General features: G+C 40.8%; 1 protein-coding gene across 2 annotated transcripts in view; it reads right to left on the bottom strand.

Moving 5' to 3' along the window:
- The window catches only part of RPS6KA2 (ribosomal protein S6 kinase A2), a 183166-nt gene extending 157746 nt beyond the window's left edge, over positions 1-25420 (bottom strand). For both annotated transcript variants that reach the window (XR_010372137.1, XM_064446922.1), the window contains exon 1: positions 24903-25420. Coding sequence is in view for 1 of the 2 variants with exons in the window: in XM_064446922.1 (XP_064302992.1) it covers positions 24903-25001 (99 nt within the window). In the remaining variant the exon portion in view is untranslated. The remainder of the gene's footprint in view (positions 1-24902) is intronic.
- Positions 25421-26149: the final 729 nt, after the last annotated feature.

Genomic DNA, 26149 nt, shown 5'->3' with positions numbered 1-26149 from the left:
TTTTTTAGCTGCTTCCAAAATTCAATGTCTTTTACATTCAGATTACTGTTTTATTGCCAAAATGAACTAATCAGCTCAAGTTTTCTACTCTCTTGCATGAAAAGATATCTCAGGAAGTGTAAGGTCAGCCTGTATGCCTACTGAAACCTGGGATGCATTGGTCAAGGAGGGTTCCTGAAATTTCCCGTCATCTGCAGTCCCTCGGTTGCAAGACACGACATCAAGCTGTGCATAGTCATGGCTAGAGACAGGCTTTGGGGCAGAGGAAGGCACACAGTGCACCGTATCTTTTCAGCCTCATGACAAAAACGAATCTGGGAGTAGAACTGATGAGGGGAGGCTGCTGGCTTGCATCTACTTGTGTCCCTACAACAACTTCTCAAGTACCTCTCGTTCTCCCTTGCCTGACTTCACTGGTCATGCGTATGGATGATAAGAAGTTTGCATGCCACATAGGCAGCCTCCCTGGCTTAACACTGTGTGCGTCCATGCAAGAGGGACAATATTTTTGACCTAATAGAAATAGAGAAATCAACAGTGGTGAATGCACAGGGGACCATGCAGGAGGTAACAGAGGAAGGAGACAAAGCAGAGAAGACAGCCTGAGGTCAACAAAAAAAACCCTGGGACAAAGTAGTGGGTGGTGGTGAGAGGTAAGAGCTGCAGAACAATCATTTTCCTTCTGAGAGCCAGCAAGTGTTATTTAAGAGGAAGCTCATTCACTTTCCTGAAAGAGTCAAAATTTTTGCAAAGGGCCAGTCACAATGAAAACACAGTGCTGTATTATTCATAAGCATTTTAGCAGTCTTTGCCTGGACTTGCCTAGTGATTATGATTTGTATGACAAATGCAGCGGTGTAACATCTGCATTCTTTTCCTAGTATGCAATAGGCTACACCATTAATAATAAGCATGTAAATAGCACTACAAGGTCACACATTGCTTTTCAAAGGAAAATATATTTCCTATTCCCCACCCACCAAAGAGCATAAATACAGTTCAGATAATACAAAATTTGATATAACCTATGTTGGAATGTAACATCATGGGGAAAGAAACTGGTTTGCCTTTTTTGTAAACTGCTCACTATGAGCATTGGGCCCATGGCTACAGATCCATACCTTTGCTGCCCTGCCTGGGCTCCTCGAGTCCTTCCAGCAGGTCTAGGGGGAACTGAGCTTCAGCTCCCATGTGCCTCCCCCAGCAAACAGTTTCCCTTGTACCCTCCTTAATAATGGCCTGTTACAACGCATCCGTGGACCTGCAGTAGTGGGAAAAGGCCAGAGACCCCAGCTGTAGCCCTTGTTTGGGACATGGCCACAGAATTTGCAAGCCTTAACCATGCCCAGTGCAAGGAGTAAAAGTACAAGTGGAATAAACATAAATTGCTTCAACAGAGACCAGTACAGGAAACATATTTAAGAAGGCAGAATCTCACTCTCTGCCTTGATGTAAGTACAGATATTCATCTCTACCTCGCTCCATTTTAGAAGATGAACCAGGACCAACTCACCTATTTCTAAGATAAATTTATTCATACCCATTAAGACTTACAGCCTTTTAATCAGGCACTGTAACTGGAAACAGTCCCAAGCATAACATGAAATTCCATTAATTTCTGCATGCTGGAGCTCAGTTATCTTTCAGGTTTGCTAGACACATTTCTGAGCTGTGTACAGATCACCATGGAAATTTAAAACAAACTGCTCCGCTCCTCAAGGGAAAGTATATTTCTACCCTATCTCAACTATGCTTTGAAAACAAAATGAGGAAGAAACTATATTCTAACCTCAGGAGAGATTTTTACTAAGCTAAATCTACTGAAACTAGTTTTGCTTCCTGCTGCTGCTTAGTGTTAATAAACAGTTCAGGGGCAACACCCCCCCCCCCCCCCCCAACGTTGTATCGGTAGTTTCATTGTTTAGATATCTATAAGCTGGAGATTATTTTTACTACATCCTGTCAACAGTAAGAGGACAAAACTGCCAGGAAGAGGATGTGTTAGGCTTTTACATTAACTGGTAGTGCCCAAGATAGCCTAAGAGCTGGACATTCACTTGCTGACACAAGTGTGCTGTGTATTATTGATTTGGTTTTCCACATTAACGCTTAGTTCACATGACACCATAGATCCCATGATCTTACAGACTTGGAGCTCAAAGGAAGAGAATCAGTTTGCTAAAAGTACTGGGGAAGGTTTAGAAAAACCCAGCCCATGCTGCTTACAGCAGTGAGCTCACCCGCCAGCAGCCCTGAATTACTTGCCTGGGTAGCTCAGTGAACAACTGCAATGTAACATGTAATCCCAACAGAAAATTGATCGTCTGCATATGCCTCATGCTCATAAAAAAAATCAATCATTCTACTGACTTGTAGTTGGAAATGTTACTCAGTACCACGGTCCAATTTACTATCAGATGCTTATTGACTTGCATCCAACAGGAAATGCATGCTCATTGTAAGCGCAGGACTGGGACCACGCATTTGTAGGTTCCTATTGCTGTTTTATACAGTTTGCAGTACTACACAGATGCAACAGCAAGGAAGAAGTTCCCTTTAGATGAAAACTTGATCTGAGAGGCCATCACATTGGTCCAAGCCTCAGTCAAGGCCTCAGAGTGAATTTATAATAGCTAAGCCTTAGTGAATTTATAATAGCTAAGCCTTAAGCTTCAGCTTTGGTTGTACTCAAAAGTATTACTTTTATATTCCATGTTAAATGGAGCATTGTCTCAGAAAGTAACTTTGGCTTATGTCCTGAAAATGTATAATTTTAAATGCAAGACCTAAATTTTATGTTGAAGGCCTTGCTTGAACATATCATCAAATGAAGTGATATTAAAATATATTTTTAAAGTTAGTAGAACTGGTTTTGAAAGCAATAGAATTACTTTTCAGGGCTATAGTGGTAATTTTAGTAAATTAAATAATTACTGAAGAGTAATGAAGGAGGGGTTTTTTTATACACATCTTTAACTCTGTGTAGCGATAAAGCCACATAAATGTTTTTCTCTCTAGTCCCATATACTCTACAGAAATTAACACAGCATTTTTTTAAAAACTGGCATGGAACATTTTTTTCTCAATAGCTAGTGACCTTGACAAATGAACGTTTAAGTGTCTGGGCCCATTTTTAAAAAAAAATAATTAAAAGAGTGGACTGTAAAGAAAAAAAAACACAAAATCTGTTGGCTTAGATTCATTGTCCAAGCTTAGGGGAATACAAAGAACATAAGCCATGTAAAAAGTAAAGTGCAAGTGAGATTTTAAGAATTAATAGCATTTTTGTATTACAGAATAATAAAAACATGATCTAGAAAAAAGCGTATGGATAATAACCTAGTAATATCATGCTAGTGGTATTTTCCATATCATGACTGTAGCCCCACGCACATGCAGTGGAAGTTGTAAAGGGCACATTCCTCATTTAATAAGGCACTTAAACAAAATCTTAGATGGCAGATTGCCAGTGATGCTCTACTGAATGATCTACAACATCAAGCTTTTGCTGGCCTATCTTTGTTATTTGTGAACACGAAAAAGAAACGTTGCCTGGTACACAGGCACAGCCCTTCTGTTGGGTTTGCTTCCATCTTTCAGGGAGCTATTTTATTGCATTCCCCTGTAATGCTGCGGGTGCAAGCTGCATGTTCTTTACTGGACTTTGTTGGTCTAGGCAAAGCGGGAACCTAGGGATTATCTATCACTCACAGGATTTCCAGCCAAAAGCTGGAAACATCAGAGGGTATTAGCTTTCTTCAGCTCAAACTCTCCATCTACAGCAGGAGGAGTTACCAGTTGCGATTCACCATAGTGCACCTCAAAGAGGGCGGGGGAGCAAGATTTGCAGAGTACAAAACCAGCTGGCAGGAACAGCTGCTGAAACAGTCAAAACAGGGTTTTTTTTTTTTCCCAGACTTCCAGCTCTCTGTATGCTTCTGACGAGTTTCTCAGCCTTGTGTTGACCACTTGTTCACTCCAACGCTCCCCACACCCTTGTTTCTCTGCCTTTTACTTCACTGTGCCTCTTCTCCTCCTCTCTGCCACATTCCTCTCCTCCCTTCTCTTCTCATTTTAGATTTAGTTCTAAGTGAGCCTTCCTCCCTTCCAGAAGCACTGCATCTTCATCAGTCTGAGTTTTGCTCAATCTTCCTCTCTCTGCCATAGCCCCTCCCTTCCAGCCCCGCCATCACATCCACTACTGACAAAGTCCTCAGGGCATTTTCTGTCTTCACAATCAAAGCACCTCGTGCAGCCATGTCCTGTCTTACTTAGCTGGTGGGTACCAACACAAAATAGCCGTAGTCATAGTAATGGCTCCTCACCTGAACTGAGAGCTCACCGTTCCTCTTACATCCATCTGTCCCTGGAGGTATTGAAAAGAAGGGTAAACGTGGTGCTTGAGGATATAGTTTAGTGGTGTACTTGGCAGTGATAGATCAGCGGTTGGACTCAATGATCTTAAGGGTCTTTTCCAACCTTAACGATCCTATGATTCTATGATCTCTGGTGTGGCAAAATGTCTTAGAAAAATATTTGCAATCCCTCATTCCTCCCTCACATCTCGGCCTCTTCTCAGGCATGCCCAAGGCTCAGGGCATGGACAAAAGGAGTCAGGCTGCAGTGGCTGCTGGTCCACAGGCACAGGGATGGGCTTGGAAGTCTATGAAGTGAGCTGTCTGGAGCACGGACAAGGTAGGAGAGGCAGATGCATGCATGCACGCATGCATGAATGCGTGCGCTCACCTGTGCACATGCAGGGACAGCAGCAAGACTGCTGATGGCATCAGAAGCCAGAACTGGGGAAAAGCAGGCAGGGGCCGTGGAAAATCTGTAGTGCTACATGTGTGTATGTTGGGTAAAGAAACCGAAGGCTTAAACTCATCACTACCTGATTGTCCTTTTGAATTAGTGTCTCACATAAATTGATAACATTCAAAGTTGCATAAGATATTATACAGTTTTAGAATAACAGCTAATATTTAGAGCTACAAAAATGCAGAGCCTCATTAGCAATACGCGACAATAAGCTTTATTTGGTGTATACAATCTAGATTCTTGACCATTTACCTTCATGTTAAATCATGGCTACTTGTCTAACATGGATTAGACATTTGTAACAAGCACTGCCATTGAAGACTTTCAACATCAGAAATAATGTCAATTAACACCACATTAGAAAATAATCCAAATTCTATCTTAGATAACTTCCTTGATAAATAAACAAACAAACAAACAAATAAATTCTTGGAACAATTTGGAGTCTGCAGCAGGCCCCCAGCTCTAAAGGACCAGTGGTGTATTTCTGTTTGACACAGCACTCTGCAGCCTTCCCTGCACTGGTCCTCCTGCCAGGGGCACCTTGGTGTTACTGGGAACAGAAGGGGTAAGATTTGTGGTCTTTTATTACTGTGCTCCAATCAGTCTAGTACTTTCAAACAGGAAAGTATCTGCTTTGACAGTCTGAAATCAGGAAAAAGAAATAAAACCAAAACCTTGCAGGTACACCCATAAATTTTTCCACTGAAGAGAATATGCAGGGCAGTCAGTCTGCAGTATTTTGATGACTGTTGAACAAATGGCGTCCATTGACTTTACTCCTCATAATTTTCTACTATAATATAAATGCAATAACTGGTTCTTCCTCAACATTAAGCAGTATTTCTGGACAGTCAGATCAAAAAAATTAAACTCAATACAAATATCTGACTACTCGTATCTTTAATTTTTAAAGCCTAAGTAATTACAAGCTCAAGAGAATGTTTTAGACTTCAGGCTATATTAACAATGACCTTTACAAATGTTTCTGCCATCAGAGAGCTTAATTTTACCAACTCCTGTGTCCTTCTGTATGGACTGTGGCAATGTTAAAATATTCTAAGACTGAAAACTGACAAAATATCAAAATGAATAAGTTCATTATGATGGCTTCCTGAAAAACTGAAGCTTAAGGTACTTGGGTGAAACAGTTAAAAATCACAAAGACCCCTGCTTCAATCCTGCAAAGACTTGTGCATATAAGATATAGACTCATCAAAGATGACACGCCTCTTTCCACAATCAGATGAATATCAGATTCAGCCCTCCAGTGCTTTGAATCCAACAATGCTCATATAGATATGTTCAGTTTGTAAAAAATACATTAACTGTAAAATAATATTCTTCTAAACAAGTTGGTGAATTTTTCTTTAAAAACCCAAAATAGTAACAAATGAATTATTCCTCATTTTAGAACAGATGCAAATGGTTTCTCATTATAAAATGTTATTACCTGTGCTGCTTGCCTTATTTCCAGAAAACTATGCCTCTCAAAGCTTTTCTGTAATAATCTTATTTTTTCTCATGCTTGCTCAAATGAGAAAAATTTCCCTCAAATGAACATATGTCTCACTTCAAGAATAAAAGATAGGAGGAAGAATGTTTCTAAACATTAAATGGGACAAAGAATAGCTATTTTCTGTCACTATATTTTTCTTCGAAATGTGTTTCTAAACAAGAAATATGAGTAATTTCTGACTTAAACATAGAAGAGAAAGCAAAACAGTATAAAATTACTTGGCAATATAAAAAGCCCCATGTAATCATCACAGTTCCAAAAAGAGGTAATCAGCAACTAGGAGTCCAGCCTGTGCAGATTTATTGGAAAGATGCTGGGGAAGAGAAAGACAGACAGCGTGCACTTGTAGAGAAGCCACTTGAGCATAGAAAGAAGCAGCAGGTTTTGAATCCAACCCTAATTTACCCAGAACCCTGGGCATCCTTCGACAAATGACCTGAGGGTCCAACTATCAGGGTTTGGCAGATTTAGCAATGGCAATCAAAGATGTTCTTGCTTCCCACCATTTGCTCCATCTCCCTTGGAGATTACTCTCCCTATGTCGGAGGCAGCAGAACAGGTAGTGCACCTGCCCGTCGCTGCCCCAGTTTGCAGGCTGGTGCGTTAGTGCCAGACCTGCTCCATCTGTGATTTGAGCTAGCAGACCAAGCAATCGCTTGCAGGCTGCCGAAGCATGGCCACCCGTTCCCCACTGCTGCCAGGCAGATAACCCACTGCAGGCACACTTCATCTTCCCAGTTTACAGAGGCCTGCTAAGAGTTGTGGTGAGCGGTAATTGGGAATACAGCCGGGTACTGGTGCATGCGTGTAAGCACACAGCAGTGTGCCACAGTCACATCCTACCTGGCTTGAGCAGGAAGGGTAAGAGCTGCGTAAGGGCTGCAGTGAGGAGAGAGGGAGATGTAAGGGCCCTCTTTCTCCTCTAAGACAGTCTGTCAACTGGAGTTTATTAGACTGTTCTGGGTCAGCAACTTGTGTTAATACAGCAGAGAATAAAGCTAAAACCTGTAAGAGACCAAGGCACAAAAATGTCTGAAATAGAACCTCACTAAATTTCTCATGGTTTGACATTCCATTAAATAATGTTATGTTCTGTTTAATACAAAGACTAAGACTGACCTCCCCTTCCCTCTGCTCCATCAAAGCAGACTCCCAGGTACTGCGATACCTGGGATTGTTCCGCTGACCTGCTTGTGATCAAGGCAGCAGACACTTGCAAAGGAAACAAGGTTTCAAGTCTGGTTTGGCCCCTGTTCTCTGGTCTTGCTAACCCAGCTCGTTACAGGCTGCTCCAGGGAAAAGAAGGATGTTCCGTCCGCCTCCTTTCTCCCATACACCAGTTCCCCACAGGTAAATATCTTTTTCTTATTTCACCTCTTTGTTCATTCAGAAGCCTCTCTCTCTCTCCCTCCAGGTTTCCTCTAGGCCCTACACCATCTGTCTATGTGCTCCTTCTCTTTAGGCACACTGTTGCATTCTATTCCTTCTGTGTCTGTGATCTATATTTAGTTGTTTTCCTGTTTATACATCCCTCCAGAGAGGGGTATTGTTGAATGTGACTAGTCAGGAAGAGAAACAATGCGGTTAGAGCACAAATCCTTTCAGAACAGTAATTGGGATGAGAAGCCGTACAGGATTGGGTAGGATATAAAACTTTTTCCTAAGATTAATCAGAAACAGAGATCTGAATATAAATCCATAAAACCCCTTGCAGCAGCCTGATCAAAGCCAAAGAACACCTCAATAGGGGAAGAAACAAAGGCAGGGAAACACATGCAAACTTTTTTCTTTTTTTGACACTATGGTTTTGTGGGGTTTTTTCCATAACTAAGATAAAATAATTTTCCTTTGGAAATCTTACAATATCCGTGTCCCTTTACTCAAAGTACCAGCAGCCCCTGAATGTGAATCCAGAGCGCATACGCGATGAAAGCTCTGGGAAAAACTGTACTTGAAGAGTACTGGGGAGTTGAGTATTGTTTGGTCCAGAGACACAAAGTGTCTTCAGAGGAGGAGTAGTAAGCACAAAGCTGGTTCTCAGGAAGTTGGTTGCAGCACAAAGGAAATCAGGACAGATGAGAATGCATGGGCACCATGGTGGGACAGTAGGGAACAGCAGCCCAGTGTCCACACCATGGGGAGCTCCGGTCTGGTCTGAAGGACACTTGCACAGCAAATAAACAGAGCATTTCCCATCTTCAAGTTTCTTCCAATAATAAGTAGCTTGTGAACAGAGGTGGAGGTAGGGATTGGTTCTGAAATACAACACACACACACAAATACTGGGGAATCTTGATAACATGGGCATTCTCCATAGGTAAGAGCTATTTATCATCATGAAAAGGAGCCCTTCAGAAGGGAACACAGAAATCTATGATTTGGATCAGAAGAAATGTCTGGAATTCTGTTTCAGTGTTTTATCATTATAATCATGCAAACAGTTTTGATTATCATACAGAATCAATAACTCTGATAGTCTTCAACATCATATTAGTAAATGCATTGGCAGCACAAGAAGCTAAGAGGGATGGTTTCCCTAGTATCGCTAACTATGAAAGCAAAAGCTGCAGGACTTTGTAAAACATCACAATCTTCAAAGAAATCCAAAAAGGTACACAAGTAGTGATTTCACATTTGATTTTGCTGGCTGAAAACCTATGTGTCACTGGTAAATGGTGCACAGTGTGGATTGCAAAAATGCCTGTGTGATGGGGAGACTCTCTCTCAGTACTTAGGAATTAAAAATTAATGTGGATCTGCCCTCAATGATTAGTGGACATTCCCTGACCAAAGGGGTCCCACAGCCTTTGCTACAACACCAGAAGGTCAGACAAAGGGAAAGGCTACAGAGTGGAAACGAAGGCAACAGAAGAATCACAGGAGTTTCACAGGAGTTTCAGGGGAAGAACACTTGTGGCATTACATGCTTTGCTGAAGTTGTTTGCTTCAGTTAGTGGCAAGAATGGGTGTTTTTAAGATATTTTAAAAAGAGGAGGGAAGTGGCTTAGTCTACAGGATGGACTTCAGCTGGCCTTTATTCATACAAGGTGCAGTGGAACAGAAGATGGATCTGAAGCAACTGTGGAAAAGATGATTGCATTAGCAGCACTTTTCAGGGGCAGGAAGAGCCTCTTAAGGACCAAAAGGGAAAAGCCTACACCTGTGGGGACAGGAGATGATCTAGAAAAATGGCTCAATCATGACAACAAAAGGGAAGGAACAAGGTCAGAAATTGTTTGGTCATTCCCTGAAAATCACTTAAAGGGGAGTGAAGACCCTAAAAGGGAGAAACAATTTTTAAAATAAGTTACATAGTACCATTTTGGAGGAGAGATTTCCATGAATTTAAAAAAAAAAAAAAAAAGTGACCTTTGTAGTAATTTTCAGTCCAGAAGGAATGTCAGCAGCAAAAACATGAGCTGCTAATCTGTCTGGTGTCCAGCAGAACTAAACAAACCTCCGCTCTGAGTCAATGAGAGGTTGTGTATGGTTTTATGAGATCAAACTCTAATCCTCTTAGTAGCATTTTCAATAGAAAAACTGCCATACTACGTGTATTCGCACTGTTACCTGCATTATTCATACAAATGCTACATATATACACACAAAATGTGGCAGTAATTACAATGTATTCCTTGTATATTCTGAATCAGTTTCAGAAACTGTTCTAAAACAGAGTAAAAATATCACTAGGCATTATTTGCTTATGTTCCCTTTACCGCAAACAACAGAACAGACTGTCTGACAAAAAGATGTGTATAATCTGGTTAGTGTAAAACATTTGTTATACAAGCCCACATAAGGCCCTGACTCCCCTCTATGCATTACTGTCTCATTTGTAATTCAGAGGCAAAGCGTAAGGAGGCTGTACAAAACACGTCAGTTTTAATTCCAGGTTGTGGGGGGCACAGGTGTATAGCCAGAGCTTGGCTAAGAAATTCAGCAGCTCCACAGTGTCAGCATGCAGAAATCTTGCTTTCCTATTTATACATCCTGCAATCACCAGAACATGTCAGAATTTTGTATATTGACACACTTGACCATTCAGCATGCAAATATGAGACATCAAACTATTTAAGTAATTTGACAGTGTATAAATATAGCCATATCCAACAGAATTTTGTAGTTATTATTAAAAATGCATTATTTCAAGGTGAGCACAAGTGAAAAACAATATTCTTCCTAGACTTCCTTGCTCCAAAGATTCCTGCCTGAGGACTCCTCACTGCACACTCCAAAGCCTCTCTTACTAGGCAGCCTAAATATCCACTTTTATCCAGAGAAATTAATTATTCATGTCAGCAAAACCAATATCAGCTAGCAAAACAGGATATTTCAAGCAAACACTGATGCTCTAATTATAATTCTGTAACAAGCATTCCAAAACCTTGTAAGTTATTGTACTATGATAATTTTTCTGATGAATTCTTACTTTGGCAGCCTACACTTTCCATTAACATCTATAGGATTGCTAAAATAATTCTACTGAAAAATCAGCCGTCTGATGGTAAGCTCTGTGAGTTTTTTCTCCATAAATTATAGCACAATTCCTCTTTTTCCCCCTTAGTACACCATATTATAAGTAGCTCCAGAAAAATATCTTTAATATATTTCAACACAAAGATGATCCCTGGATTCCAAAGAGGAAAACAGCCAGTATCATGCTATGTTGCCTCCCCCTTATATCAAAAGCATCTCAGTAAACTGGACAAAATACTGCTACTAGTTACTTCTGCCTCACCCATTAGATTAGAAGTAGGAATTGCTAAAACAAAAGAGCTATCTTATTTCATAGCATTGGAAAAATAGTAGTAAAAGACCACACTATAATGATAAATAATCTTATTATTGGGGACTATAGTATTTCAAAGCCCAGATATTTACAGGTTAATAGACTGATCCAGTTGTTTCTGCAGCAAATCCAAACACACTCCTCAAGAAAAATCCTAGCTCACTTCCTGGCATTGATGTATAGAAACTGTTCTGTAAACGGTGCAGTGATGAATCTCAGTTTCTTATCAAGTTGTCCTGCCCTCTCCCTGTACTTGGCTTCTTTAGTAGCTAAGGAGTATGCTTCCACTCTTGTTCCCCCTGTTCCTTCACTTTGTGATACTAGTGGGGCCTCTTTCTCTAGCCCCCTATTTTCATGACTCTTACGTCAACATTATGTCTTTAAGAATACTATTTCTCTATCTCTAGTGAATTTGACAATGGTTTCAAAGCAAATGGCCAGAAAGAGGGCAGGGGACACACACATATTAGAGCCTCATTTCTTTAGGCAAATAGGCTAAAAATGAATCTAAATCAACAACTCAGTTTGTCAGTAATTTCCTGTCTTCGACAACCCCCTCGGATGACTGTGCTACAAACGCACAGCACACTGACGGATCACTGTTACAGAAAAGTAAATAATAAACAATGTAAGACCCTGACATTTTGGTTTGCATACAAGGGAACTGGCCTCTGCTGGGGTAACAGAACACCTCATCCATCCCCTGCTGGTTACTAACCTCAGCAGCTCAAAATTAATTTACTTTGGTTTTACTTGGGGGGGGGGGGGGGGGAATTTTTCCATGAATACAGCACTCTTGGTGCACATATATATCAAAGTGCTTGCCATCTATAACTTGAACTGCTTCCTTCTCCTATGCCTTGAAGATTTTTCAATTTAGGATGAGAGAATAAGACACTATCTAAGATCCAGTTAGGCAACAGTTAGGATTACACTGAGAAAAAGGGAGATTCCAGATTTAACAATCTCAGTATAATTTTGGAAGCCAAATGAATAGAACATTGTGATTTCAGATCCAGATGTGTTGCCTTCCTACACTTTAACATCCAGCTCAAGCAAATTTAGCCTTCCAGGTTCACAGGCTTGGCCAGGGGATAGCTCTCCTTTACATGCCCAGTTATGAGGACACCAGTTTTGTGCTAGCCTAGAAGGCAGTAATGATTTAAGATGCACTTGAACAGAAGGCAATGTTAGTTTGGTGTAGTCCTTGTTGGCAGTTTGAGGCCACCAACCAGGAGATAAAATGGAGCCAAGGAGGTTTACCTAGCGTAGGTTGTTAATGCATTCTGGTACATCTTGTGTTTTGGCAGGGAGGAAGAATACTGCTATATCAATAACAACAATGCCAGTCTGGTAACGTGTTAAGTATCACAACAAAAGCAATTCAAGTTTTCTTCTGATGCAGATCTGATTACAATTCGGGGGGGGGGGGGCGGGGGGGGGGGAAGAGCAGTTTTATTTGCTTTTCCTTTTGCTTTGAATTTTGCATGTTTGCACTGGTTTAGGCTTTATAGCATCATAAATTTAAAAGGAGAAGTAGCTCTTAATTACCAGGGTAAGGTGCTTTGATTGGAAGATCTTTTTATCATAAATGCCAAAATTAGTGCAGGCTAGTTTGAAACTTTTCATGAAAACCCCAAGATGCACAGCTACAAAAGTTTACTTCTTTCAGAAAGTTGAAATGGTTCATGAGCAAGCAGAAGCCATGCAAAGCCATCAGGCTCTGTGCGACTTCACATATCTGAAATGACAATGGACCAAAGTTGGCCACTCATTTTCACTTTGAGGTTTTTTGTTCAAAGTCAAAAGAAAACCCAGAGGGTGAAAACACACAGGCAAAACAGGAACAGAAGCTGTAATGCGAAGCAAAATGGTAAGATTTCACTATTTTCCAAGATATTGTAGGTGCCATAGTAACTGTGCTTTAAAAACAGAGTACGGTGCTGTGAAAATGGTACTATATAAAGCTAAAGTCCCAGATAGACGTTTGTGCTCAGCTGGAAGCAGAGTTGAGTCATAGGTATGAAATCCTCAACAATATGTTCAGGGCCTGTGATGCAAGGGGACTCTCTAGGAGTTTTTCTTTCTGCTCTCCCTGAGAGGAATGATCACAAGACATTTGAACTATGGATGCAGAGCTATTTGAGGAGAAATAGATAAGGACAATGGTATACGGAACGGACACACACACGTTTCTGAGATAGGTAGTAAGCTCTGTAATTGGGATTTGCTTTGGAGCTATCTGGCCATTGCCCAGCCTCGGCTGAGTGCCTCCTCTGAATCAGCACTTCCTCAAACAAAGCTTTATTTTTACTGATGACTCTCGAGTTACCTCAGTAAACTGAGGGTGGAAAGTACCAAAACAGAGGCAGTACAAGAAAAGCAAAAACATGTGATTCCCATTGTCTGAGTCTAAAGCATAAATTAAAAAAGCTGAATCAGATGAATGATTGCGCGAGGGAGAAGGAAAAAGCAGAACTGTTACCTTACAAGGGAAACATATGAGAAGACAAAATGAGAGTTTTGGTAGACACCAGGAGCCAAGAGCCTGGTCTCAGGAGTACAGTTTCCATCTGTGCGGAGCTCAGCGTTTCTGTGGTCCAGTCACAGGAGTCTACATGCCAACACACAGCACGTTCAAATCCTCAACATTTATTTACGAGAGGGAAGAAAAGCCTGAAGACAAGAGTAAATAATCATATCCCAGGAGGGCAGAACAACTTAATTTCTTCTCCTCAGTAACTGGAAAACGGGAAGTTGATGTGCCTCCCTGAAGAGATGATACAAAATCCCAGACAGCGACAGCTCTCTGATCACCAGAAAGATAAATGAGTGCTTGCAGACCATAGTGGTACTCCATGGAAAGAGCTCTATTCTTATTTCTGTCTCAGTCCCATGAATGTCACACCAGCAAAAAGATTTTAAAAGCAAGGGGAAAAGAGCAAACTTTCTCTTGGCTGTGGTGTGTACAGTATGTTAAATGTTTTGTAAGTCCCCACTTCTCTGGGGATGGGTTATAATTGCCATGGTTGTGCACATGGCAAACAACAGGAAGGAACAGAGATGAGCACAAAAGAAGAGGCAGATTAAAAACCTAAACTGATCAAGAAAAGAACAAGTGGTCAAGAGGAGAAGGAAAGGACTGACCTATTTTTCATAAATAAGGCTCTTCAAAAAGCTCTATTTTTGAAACGACCCAGATTGTCTGCATTAGAAAAGATTATATTTTTAATCCATTCATTTGACATGCATTATGAGCAAGATGAAATATTAAATCAAAAACTTAAGACTTTCCTTACAACTCCAGGGAAAAACTTCCATACAGAGAAAGAAGACCAAGAACAACTCCTCTCATAACAACACGAATGTCTGCCTGTTACAGCATTTCTTTCAGTACAAACATTACTCAAATGAATTTTATGGCCTGCTACAGAAACAGAAAACACTTTTAAACCAAGCAGGGGAAGAACAAGTAGTTGGCACCATTACCTTTTCCTAAGCAAACACCACAATTATAGGCAACTTACACCCTTTAATAGAAGAATACCAATTTTCAAAAGTAAATTGGCACATAAATTTTATCCTGACATTTGGATAGAATATTTTCAAAAAGATAATGGTGATAAAATTAGTATCTTTCAGCAGATAATCACTATAGGTAGTCTATGCTTTGGAAGTGACAGTCCTGAGAACCGTCAAAGGTATTCCTTCTAATGTACCATATGTGATTTCCCATCTGGGAGAAAAGGAAATTTGTTCCCTAGATTACAAAATCCCTGTTGTCGAGAAGGCTTTTAGAAATTCATTCCGTACCATCAGGCAAAAGATGCCATTAGACTTTTTTTTCAGCACATGGCCTTTCAGACAGAAGTAAATGCATATTGAATTTCTCTGCTGCGCAAGAAGGGATGCTATAGTGTCAATGGCACTAACAGCTGTAGGAAGGGAAAAGAGAACATCTGGACGCTGCCATATTTGCACTGGTGAGACAGAGGGAAGTAGGTGAGTAAATATTATCTACACTTACTCTAGAGGCATAGTAAGTTCTGCTGCCCAGCATCCTTACCAGCATTGCCACTTGATATATTATGATGTGAATATAACTTTTTCCAAAATGTGGAAAAAGAAAATGCAGGTGTGTTTGAAGTATGCTTTTAGTCATTCTGCAAATGCAAAAAAGAAAATTGAAATCATGGAGCAAAAAAAATCTCGGTTACAGATCATGGGAAACTGTGGTTTCTCTCCAGCTCTGGTAACACTGGTGATTTTTTTTTCTCGTATCAGTTTGCAGTTAACATGGTATTTGCAACTGTCTCTTTTTCAGACCTAAGCTAATGCCCTGAAAGTGTTCATCATTATGACATAAAAGCTTGAGTTAGGCACCAAACTAAGGATAATGTACATTAAAAGTTTTTAAAGGAGAAAGCAAAGTGTCTCTCCACTCCCCCCCAGCTTAGTTTGACCCAACTTCTGCTTTTAGTATTTTCTGCTTTACAATTGCTAAAATTTCTCCATGGACAAAGGAAGCTTCAGTAATGACAATGAAGCATTTTTATTACCTCAGGCTAGCAGGCATCATTACCCTGACAACTTTGCAACACTGGAAAGACATAGAGAGATTAGCTGGTGCCTACTTCAGTGGGAGCTTTCCTGCCTTTACACCACACAGTGCTTTTTCTCTGTGGATTCACGTAACACGCTTCTACCCACTTCTTGAGTGAGCCTAAACACATGGGCCTCCTTTGGAAGAAGAAGTTGAAGAGAAGCTGGCAGAACGTAGAAGTAAGAGCTAAGATTTAACTACCACACTTTCCTTTCCTGCTTTTGCCTATTTCACTGGTCGCCACATAAAAAGGAGAAGGTAACTCCCAAGGGTAGAAGGAAAATAAGGACAGATAAAACCTTTTCTCCAGAGAGGCATATATTCTTTCAAATTAAAGCTCTGCAATGTGTTTGAAATCAGCCATAAAATGCCAATACTTTAAAATTCCTTTGTACTGCCATTACACAAAAACCATTCACATTTGGAAAATGTCTTGGTTTAGCTATCTTGATAGTAGTGATTTAATGAAATGTTAAGGAGTTCCTTTCAGAAGAAAAATTAGTCATTTTACTTGCCAAGAAAAAGCGTCAAGTCTTTTCAACATAATGAAATGTTATTTAAAAAACTTTTGAGGTATGTACTATTTAACATCTGCACAAATTCAGCGATCACAAATTCAAATTCAGTGATATGAAATGGTCTTGAACTGTATCATGGAAATAATCTAATATAAAGCCTTGCTTTTAGATTACAGTTTAGTAAAAATTGCAGTGCATAGTCATACAAGAATAAAGTAGATACTTTGCAGACTAACAGCAGATCCAGCAGGGTTTAAGATATTTAGACAGATTTAGACTTCAAAATGAATGCAAATTACAACACTTGACTGCTGTCCCAGGCATTTTGTAGTCACAGACAGAGATTGTTCTCATACAGGAAAGGCTGGCGTGCAGACATGCTGATGCAGAAGTTAAAGGCAAAGATATCTGCTAGTCACAGGACCTGCCCGCCAGTTGCCCTCAACAGGGAAGTGGAAAAGACAAAGTCGAACTGCTGCAGAATTTTCTTCATTACTCACTAGCAAAACAACAGAAATTTTCACTAAGAGGAAAAACTATTTCCCCCGACCAAAAGCCCAAATATCCACTCAAGCCTTTTACTTATTTGTCAGGAAAATTGCTTGTATAAACACATAATATGGAGGTTTTCTTTCATACCATTTATCTCTGCTTGCCACTTTGCATATAAATTACATAGCACAGTTAGTCCTCCGTCAGAACATGGGACCAAAGTATGGACTTGTGGGACAGTCAGGCTTGACAAATGGCAAGAACACACCCTGTTTCTTGAGACTGTTACCACCCAAAAAAAGGCTCAATCCCAAAGCATGTTCTACAATACACAGATGTTTCAAACCATTAGGTTTGAATTTTTCAAACATTTTACAACAGACTTCACCATCATCTAGTTCATTCACTCTCTATGGCGCACACCAGCCTATGCCATGTTGCTAGCTGAAGAAATTACTGGATTCCTTCTCCCCTAGGGACATGGTAAAGCTTCGAGTCTGGAATACATCTTTGCATTATTTTGTGTATGGAGATGTCTAAGGCTTCTTCTCGTTAATAATGATAGAAAAGACACGGAAATTCAGGACAGAGATAAGTTTTCTTTGTAGTTTTACAGGCCAACTTCTAATATATCTCTGGAACAGAAATGTCGCTCTTTATTGTGCTTTACACATTATTTCATTAATTGCGGTAAAAACAGCAACCTCTACTAAAATCTGTAGTTTTTAAACTAAATTTCCATATAAACTTTAAAAAATATCTAATCATACCCATTTTCTCCTTGTTGAGTTCTTCAGAACTTAAAAACACACAAGATAAAATCCCAGACCCTGAACCCCTATGCCTGTGCATAAAACATATTCCACATGTTTACACAAAATGAGAAAATTCTCTTTTCCTGCTTACCATCACTCCCAGCTCACCACTACATTTTGCTCACAATGTATAGCAGGAACTGACACCACCCAGCACCCAGATATCCCTAAAGGAGTCCCACGTTGCAGCACCGAGCTGACATTGTCCAGCTGGGCATGGCAAGAGGGTACAACAAACTTGTCTGGAGGATGGTACTTCTGGGAACAAGCAGGACTGGGTAGTTTCTATTGTTTTACAACAGGGAAAGATGGACTTTATAGATAAAACCACACACTCCTTTCCCCCCTTATAAAGCCTACAGTTTATTCATATCAGCTCTTGAAGAGAACCAATTATTGCTTTCTGCCAGTCATGCATAGGTCCAAATTTGGCCCTGCAGGAAAGAGGCATGACACCCTTTAATTACACCTGGAGTTTATACGAGCTCATTTATTTATGTTTCATAAGATATCTAGCATTTAGCTGATTACTGTCATTACTTATCATCTGAAAGCACGTTAGCAGTTAATAAATATCTCCCCTTCTTGCCTGCACACTGCTACACAATGCCTAATAATGTCACTGCAATCTCAGAAAAAGGGTTTCTTCATTGGAAACATCACAATTTTGTCTTCTGCGCTCTCGATGGTTTGCACTTCCAGTATCTCTGAACTCCCTGTGCTTGGCTAGAAGGGAGCTCTAGGCTCTCCTGCATCCCATGGTAAAAGCAGCTCTGCTGAAATACTGGTACTGGCAGTACATTTCAAAGTAGTGAGAAAAATTTTTACAGCTAAAGGGTGGCTGCTCCCTTCATAGTCTTCCAAAGCCATGCTGTGGCCACCCTGTCACCGTGCATGCACCCGCTGAGGGCACCTGCATCCCAAACTGTTTGCCTGGAAGGCACCTCCCTGTATGCGAATGGTAGCTGTGCTGCGAGGACCTTGAATAGATGTATTGCTTACTTCTTTACACATCCTCAGTCAGGAAGCTATTTTCAAGGGAGATTCAGTAGTCCACTCATTCTTTTCTGTTTCCTGAGACTTTGTTCTCCAGGAAGCGAAACCCTGTACGAGCTGATGGCAAAACACACACACACGCGCACGCACGCGTGCGCACACTCTGTCCTGAGTGCAGAACTAACTGCTGCTTCTTTGAGTCTTTCTTAATGACAAATAGGTTTACAGAATCATTGCAGAACTAGGACTGTAAGTCTTGTTAAGTGAACAAAAGGAAACTGACTAGCAAATATTTAGATTTAAAGTATTTCTACTTGAGTAACTGGTAAATAAACATAAGGAGGCTTTTTGTTCTGATTTGTCTTACTTTAGAAAGTACCAGCTACCTGTGAGGAGAGAAATGCAAAAAACACACACAGAACAACTCCTCTCCTGAGACTAGCAGAAAAATGGATTAATTGAATGCAGCAGGTAATAAAAATAGGTGCAGGAGAGCACACAGCCTGCTCAGAACGGACTTCTTGTGCCACAGGGTCAAAGAGGCCATAACATTATGAGCTAAAACTTAGAATAAAAATACACCTTTTCCACCTGCATAAAACCAAGTTACTCTAAATTACTGCTAGGCAGGGGCTCAGCTGCTCACAGGTTCCAACTAGTCCTCCAGGTTCAACCCTCCCACACACAGATATTCCAGGCTCAGGGAACCAGGCCATTCCTTGTTGCCCACAGACACCTCTCCATTTCATTCATTTCATCATTTGTTTGTGATCATGACCAAACACGTGTTCACCATACTGCCGTGTCACCACCGGTCACATAAGGTATGCGTGTGCACCTCCTATCAGCTGATCGGACAGGGCCCATCCCACAACCAAATGAAGACCTCTTCTGTTATATGAGGGTATCAGGCCCCTGCTCTATGCCCAGACATGCATTTACCCCCACTATGTGACCAGAGTCTGTGTTTAATCGTGTGATGTGTGTCAGAATTGATCTGACATCAGAGCTGATGGATAGGGCCCGTGAGCTCTGGACTGGACACCAAATACCATCAGATCCAGGCATCATGTAGGCATTTAGCTGGTGGAAATGGAGCATAAAATGACAATTTGGACTGGTCTTTGACAGGGTAGCATCCTTTCAAATAAAAGTGATTTTAGCGTCCAAAACAAAGGAAGACCTTCTCCCTCACAATGTTGCTGTGACAGGCCCGGGGTCATGCTCCTGAGTCCCTAACTTTCAGGAAGGAGGAAAATAATTTTTCCTACCCTACAGCAAACACTGAGAAAGAGGACCTGAAAATCTTTCAAATGCATAAAGATCGCACTGCAAAGAAAAGGAAACAATCTATTTTTCACAGTTAAAATGAGTAAGACAAGAAGCCACAGGCTTAAATTGCCATAAGAAAAAGCTTGTGTTAGACATTAGAAAAGTTCTCAGACACTAAGAATAATGTTGTAAAATATACCTCCTAGGGAGGTTACGGGCATTTTCCATTGGAAGTCATTAAGAAGAGATTAGAAAAATATCTATCTTTGGTGCAATAGTTTAGGTATAGCTGATGCTGCCTCAGGAGAAGGAGAATGGAGCCCAGATTAGGGTTTTTTAGACCTCTCCCATCCCTATTTTTCTATGATTTTTCTGTGGACAAGTTATCCCTACATCCACCTGTTTCATTTTACCTTTCTGTAGCTCAGCAGTTAATTTGAGGCTTGTGGGAAAGAGGGTATAGCAGGCCTGAGATGCAAGAGATTGTTTATTTGGGATAACGTCAAAAGTATTTGGGGAGCTGGGGAGCAACTTCTTTATTATGAATGTGTTTCCATGTGAGTAAGCTCTCTTACCACCAAAACCAATGTAAATAGGTAGAATTGTATCAAAGGACTTGACAAATCATCATCATTTTAGTTTTACAAATGCGGAATGGAGGGCACAGAGGTCTGAACCATCTGTAATGACACAGCAAGTTATAAAAAAGAGCCTGAAAATTGGTTTTCCTGGCTCCCCAAGTGACTTATCTGATGGACTACATGCTCCTCCTGCTCTCCCTCCCCTGCCCTGCCTCCCTTCCCCCCAACAAGCCATACAAGACTACAAGAATTGAAGCATTTCCTCATAAAAGCCTTGCCTGCAGCTGGTGGAAGTCAGACTACAATAGTGTGGGTAACTTCTGTTGTAACAAGAACACACACCACAAAGGTGTTCATTACCAAGGAAAAAACCCTAAAACTGCCTCAGGACCTGCACCTTGCAGAGCTGATCTTGGGCTGCTAATCACCACCGCCATTCTTTCTGTCTAACCTTTGGCAGAAAGAATACATTCTCCTACAAAATTATTACCTATAAAATATAAAAAAGAGAAGACAGAATAAAGGGCATACTACTGATAAAGAACAGAATTGTTCTTTATACAAGCGCAGAAGAGTTCACAAGCGTTTGCAAGTGAAGCATTGCCCCAGTCCACTGTGCAAAAGGAGCAGTCTAGCTCAGCATTTGCTGGCCACTTTCCTAAGGCTGCTGTAACTTAAGCCTGTAGGAAATCAGAATCAGAGCTGGAGATTAGAATAGAAAATCTCTCATAATAAAGTATTACAAAGCCAGTGCCAGTGCTTCTGCACTATTCCTTACCAGACTGCATAGGCCTGCTTCCATTTCCTATGTGCCAGTGCTGGAACCCAAGGAGGACTCACCCTTGAATCACCCACAGGGGGTCCTGCCTCTCACAACTGACTATGCTGAGACACACCAGGCTCCAAATTAATTTTGAATTAATTTGCAAGAACTGTGGTAGGCTCTAAGCCCCATACATAGACCAGAGAGAATTTGGATTTACCGCTACCAATAAGACAAAAAACCCAAGAATTAAGACAATTAAAGAATAACAAATTAAAAATATATCAGGAATGCAAAAGTCAGAAACATCTCCCAAAAGAATCAATAGCAATGTTTTAATTGGTCATTTTCCCAGAAACAAACCAAGAAAGGCTCTGCGTCACTGGAATAAATATAAACGAATTATTTGCATGCTTAGGTCTTTCCTAGCTTATTCAAGTGGCATATTTAACTTCTGATTTATAATCAAGGGATATTGCTCACTGCCATAAGATGCATTCCACTGGGGCTCAAAGTCTTTAGCAGATCCACACTGTGCATACTTTCTCCTGATGGTTTCACATTCATGTTCATCAACACTCAGCAAGAACCATAAACAAAGTCCTTCTCTCAGATGCACACATGCAGTTCCCATTGACTTCGCTGCATTTTCAGCTGACTTCAATAAGAACTCAGTGTGCATGCAGAAGGGCAAAGCTGGGCTCTGCACATATAATAAAATTACATCACTAGATACCTTATAAATGAAGGGCAATGCAGGCCATACTGAAAAATAATATAAACTGAAAAGCCAAAAGTGTAGCCAAGTAAGTTCCAATTTCAGCCAGGTTTTCCCAGGATAATAAAAAGGGCACACATTCTAGGCAAGATGAAACAAAACCCCTGTAATATCTCATTTATAAAGTGTGCTCTGTCTACTTTAGCAGGACAAAGAGTGAAACCCAGCCATCTACATAAGGCAATGATCTTGTTGTCCCAGATATAGCAAGGATATTGGCACATCAAATGATTAAGTAAAGGTCAGGTTACAAGCTGTGATTTGCTAAGTCATTTTCTGCATCTATATCCCTGCTCTGTAAGTTATGAAGCTCATTGCAAGTGAATTTAAAGCGCAGCAGAATACCACAGTAGAAAAAGTAACTAATCATATGATATTAATAACAAATATTATGTTATTTTGAAACTATTCTAATGGTGGTAATTATAAAGACATCAAAGGCTTGAATCCAGGAGTATCTATCTAAAACCCTTCAACCCTCTTTCCCGTCTGGCCAAAAGAACACCACAACAAAAATCCCACACAGCCTAGGAACAACAATCCCCTTTCAAATTTCAGACAAAATCTAGAAACACATAACTTCTGCCAGGTACATTATCTAGCGCACACTAAGCAAAGCAATGCCACATGTGTTTTCCTCAAATTTCTTCCCATTATTTTACTTTTACTCATTCCATGATGCAATAACCTGTGCTTTGTTACTGCCTCTTTAAAAATATCTACCATTAGTTTGAAGAACATTCTGACTTCTAAAAATCCAACCACCAACAGGCTTCCTTGCACTTTCTGTTTGGCTGACAAGCGCTCATTAGCCCACAATTACAAATTTATACACAGAAGTACTCAGGGATGGAAATCACGGAGGGAGCCTGATGTTCATATGTTTGTTTTTCCCCCTCTAAGCAGGAACATCTCTGATGATTTTCACACTTAAATAGCAGAACAGATTTTATGAATCATTTTTTCTTCCTGGTTGGAACAAGCCCTATTCCCTGTTGCATTATAATACCAAGTCACTCTACATAAAGTTGGTCGTTACTGCCAAGTCAAAGGAAAGGAGAGGGAAGTGGACGAAATGCTCTGAAGGGACATATGAGATAAGGATACATATCAGGCTGCTTCTTGAAGCAAATTACTTAAAATCAGAATAAAAAAATAATTACAAGAAAACTCACTTAAGGGAAAACTATTTCACAGATACTGAAGAAGTCCAGTAAATCTAATGTAATACTGATTATCAAAGGGATTGTAAATTTTTTTTTTTTTAAAGGAAGCGAGGGTCTGGCCTGTTACAAATGCTGAGTCTTACTTGTCATTCATGCTAGATTACCCAGAAAGTAAAATAATCAGTGTGGTGGAGTCTGTTTCTCCCAAACTCTGGCACTGTCAAATGAAGAGTTACGAGGTCTGGTGGAGCCCTGCTGTCTCAACATCATTGCCCCCCCTAACATTGTGCCCTGACACTGGCAGCCTGCAAAGACACTCATCTGTCTCAGAACTCCTTCCTGTAACTCAGTGACTCCGGGTCTACTTTCTGCTGGCTCTGGTGGAGCGTGAGCTTAGTGAATTTACAGTGTGTTACAAGGAACATCTATTTCAGATTAGCCTTTGCAATTGTGCGTTCACAATGGGTGAAGGAAGGGTTCCCTCCTCTCCCCTCAGTCCTGGAGCGACAGGGCTGGTGCAAGGAGGGAGCGTTAAAAACTTTTATTTATTAGGTTTTTTTAAATGCATGGCATGACTATTTGGTGAGTGAAATAAAATTAGGTACCTTACCTGATAATTTTTTAAGAAAGCTAATTTTAAAGAGTTAAGAAAGTACAAAAAAAAAAAAAACCCACCAACAAAACCACCAGCCAAAAACTCTGCTTTTCTACATGTCCCGTTTAAGCAATGACACATGAAGAACTTTATGTTCAAACAATTACCTGGTACTTTAAATAGGACACTAAGGGAATAACACATTAAAATGTATTCACACAGCATGAGGCTAATCCTCCTCTTGGGAATACTGGTGCAAATCAGAGTAACTCCTCGGAGGTCAGTTGAAGTACACCAGCATAAACCAAATGTGAGGCAGAGGGGAATCAGGCCCCATCTACCTCTATTTTAATGCAGAGGTTGCAGATCATCTGCAATGATAAAGTGAACAACATAAATATAACTGACATCTATTCAATTGATCTCACATCCTGCTGACTATTCACAGCTCCAAATATAGGATTGAAGAACAATGGTTCGAGGAAGGGAGGCAGAAATCATGATTATACCCCATTCACACATTTCTATCTGTTAATATCTCCAACCTGAACTGCCTTCATCTCCCCACACTGCTAAATCATTGTAGGTTTAATTTGACATTGTCCCCCCTCCTGAAGAACAACTTCTCCTTACAACAAAATTAAAAAAAAAAAACCCACAACACAAAAAAAAACCAGGATGCACGGGAGGGAAGATAAATGCAAAAATCTGTGCAAGCATGAGAACCAACAAAGCAGCAGGAAAATTCCTATCTAACATACCATAAAAAAGGCACTAGCAAATTGATTAATTATTTGGAAATCCAGCACTGAGAAAGAACGGTATGTACACCGTGGAGAAAGACTAAAATTTGGGGCTATTGCAAAGTGTGGTGCCATTTGTGCTAATTCAAGTGGATCCGTAATTATTTCCTACAACTTCATGATGTCCTGAACCAGCTTCCTCCTCCCCTGCTGGGCTGATAAAAGGAACCTTAGCAACACACTAAATATATTATGCAATGTATTGACTGCTACTAAGAAAAAGCACTGAATTACAGTGAAACAAAGAACATCAGGTGCAAACATGACCACCTCCAGGGAAAGATCACCTTTTACTATTTATCACATCAGTAAGCGCAGGCATTCTCTTACATCTCTGTTACCAGCACCTAATGGTGTTTTCTACATTTAACAAAGCTAAGGCAAGTTTTACCTCAAATCTACTTAGGCTTGAGCTCTTTGAACGAGATTTCTTGCGAAGGTAGACCGAGAAGAACCGACGCACTGTGAACTTCTTCATGTTCATGTCCATTGCCCCGTCCCAGCTGCAGCGCAGAGCACGAAGGAGCTGTGGCGCCGCTGGAGAAAGCTAGCGCATCCCGATTGCCCCCTATTTATATCCACAGGCAGGAGATCCTCCGAAGTGTCTGCTTCTGTTCATCAAGCCGGGCACAGCTAGACCTGCAAGAGGTATGCTGCCGGAGCCATAGGAGCCTGCTGCTTGCGGTTCGGAGCATAAAGGCATTATACTCCCTCCCGCTTTCCAGTGTTTACATTTCAGTGCAGCGAGCTGAACTCTCTCTCCGCTCCCTCTCCCCCTCGCCTTAGGTCCTACTACATCCAATCAGGCTCTGCTTTGGCTGCATGCATAATCAGCTCCGGCAGATGACAGCTCCTGCGTCCCAGGCGTAGCAGGTTTGAGATAAATATTAGATGTGTCTATTGCTTTGCACTCCCTCTCCTCTCAGTCAGGCTCTTTCAATTTCCTGGTTTCCGAATCACATGGGGAATAGGCACATGCTGCACTTCTGTTTTTAGCTCGGAATTTCAACGCTGCTGTAATTACTGAGGGCTACGGTGGTCAGATCCGAGAAGAAATCAGCTCCTGCATGAGAGTCTCTCATGGGAGAAGGCTGAAAGACGCCATGACCCCGCTGCCAGAGCAGAAGGGTCTGAACCTCCTTTTACTCTGGGGAGTATGCAAAATAACATTATTTCCCCCCTCCCCCCAAATCAAAAAGCTTAAAATCCTGTTCACAGATTACCCACCCGCTTTACGTTACAATACCTAATGCTGGCACAGCTCTGAAAATAGAAAGCACAATATAAATGGTAAGTATTACTAGTCTTACTGTACTACAGCAGGGAGCTACAGCCCTTCTACTATTTACAGGCTGTAATTTTGAGCTGCTCACTGTACTGCAAGCATGCAGACTTACAGCTGCACCCCCACCTCCCCAACATAATCACATTTTTCAGCTTTTCTTCAAAAACTAATGAATCTCAGTCTGATCCAGAGACCAAAGAGCTTTCTCTGCCTGCCGCGCACAGCTCGGGCTCCTTGTCCTTGGCAGACTTTCCTTTCTGACTACCAAGGAGAACCCAGACATGTCTTTCTCTCATAACATCATATGGGAAGTGAATGACTCCGATGACTTATTAATGACTCAGATAAATAAG

Source organism: Phalacrocorax carbo, chromosome 3 (assembly GCF_963921805.1).
Source record: "Phalacrocorax carbo chromosome 3, bPhaCar2.1, whole genome shotgun sequence".
Lineage (NCBI taxonomy): Eukaryota > Metazoa > Chordata > Aves > Suliformes > Phalacrocoracidae > Phalacrocorax > Phalacrocorax carbo.
Note: the sequence above shows the minus strand (reverse complement) of the source record. Positions and strands in the feature narration are given on the sequence as shown.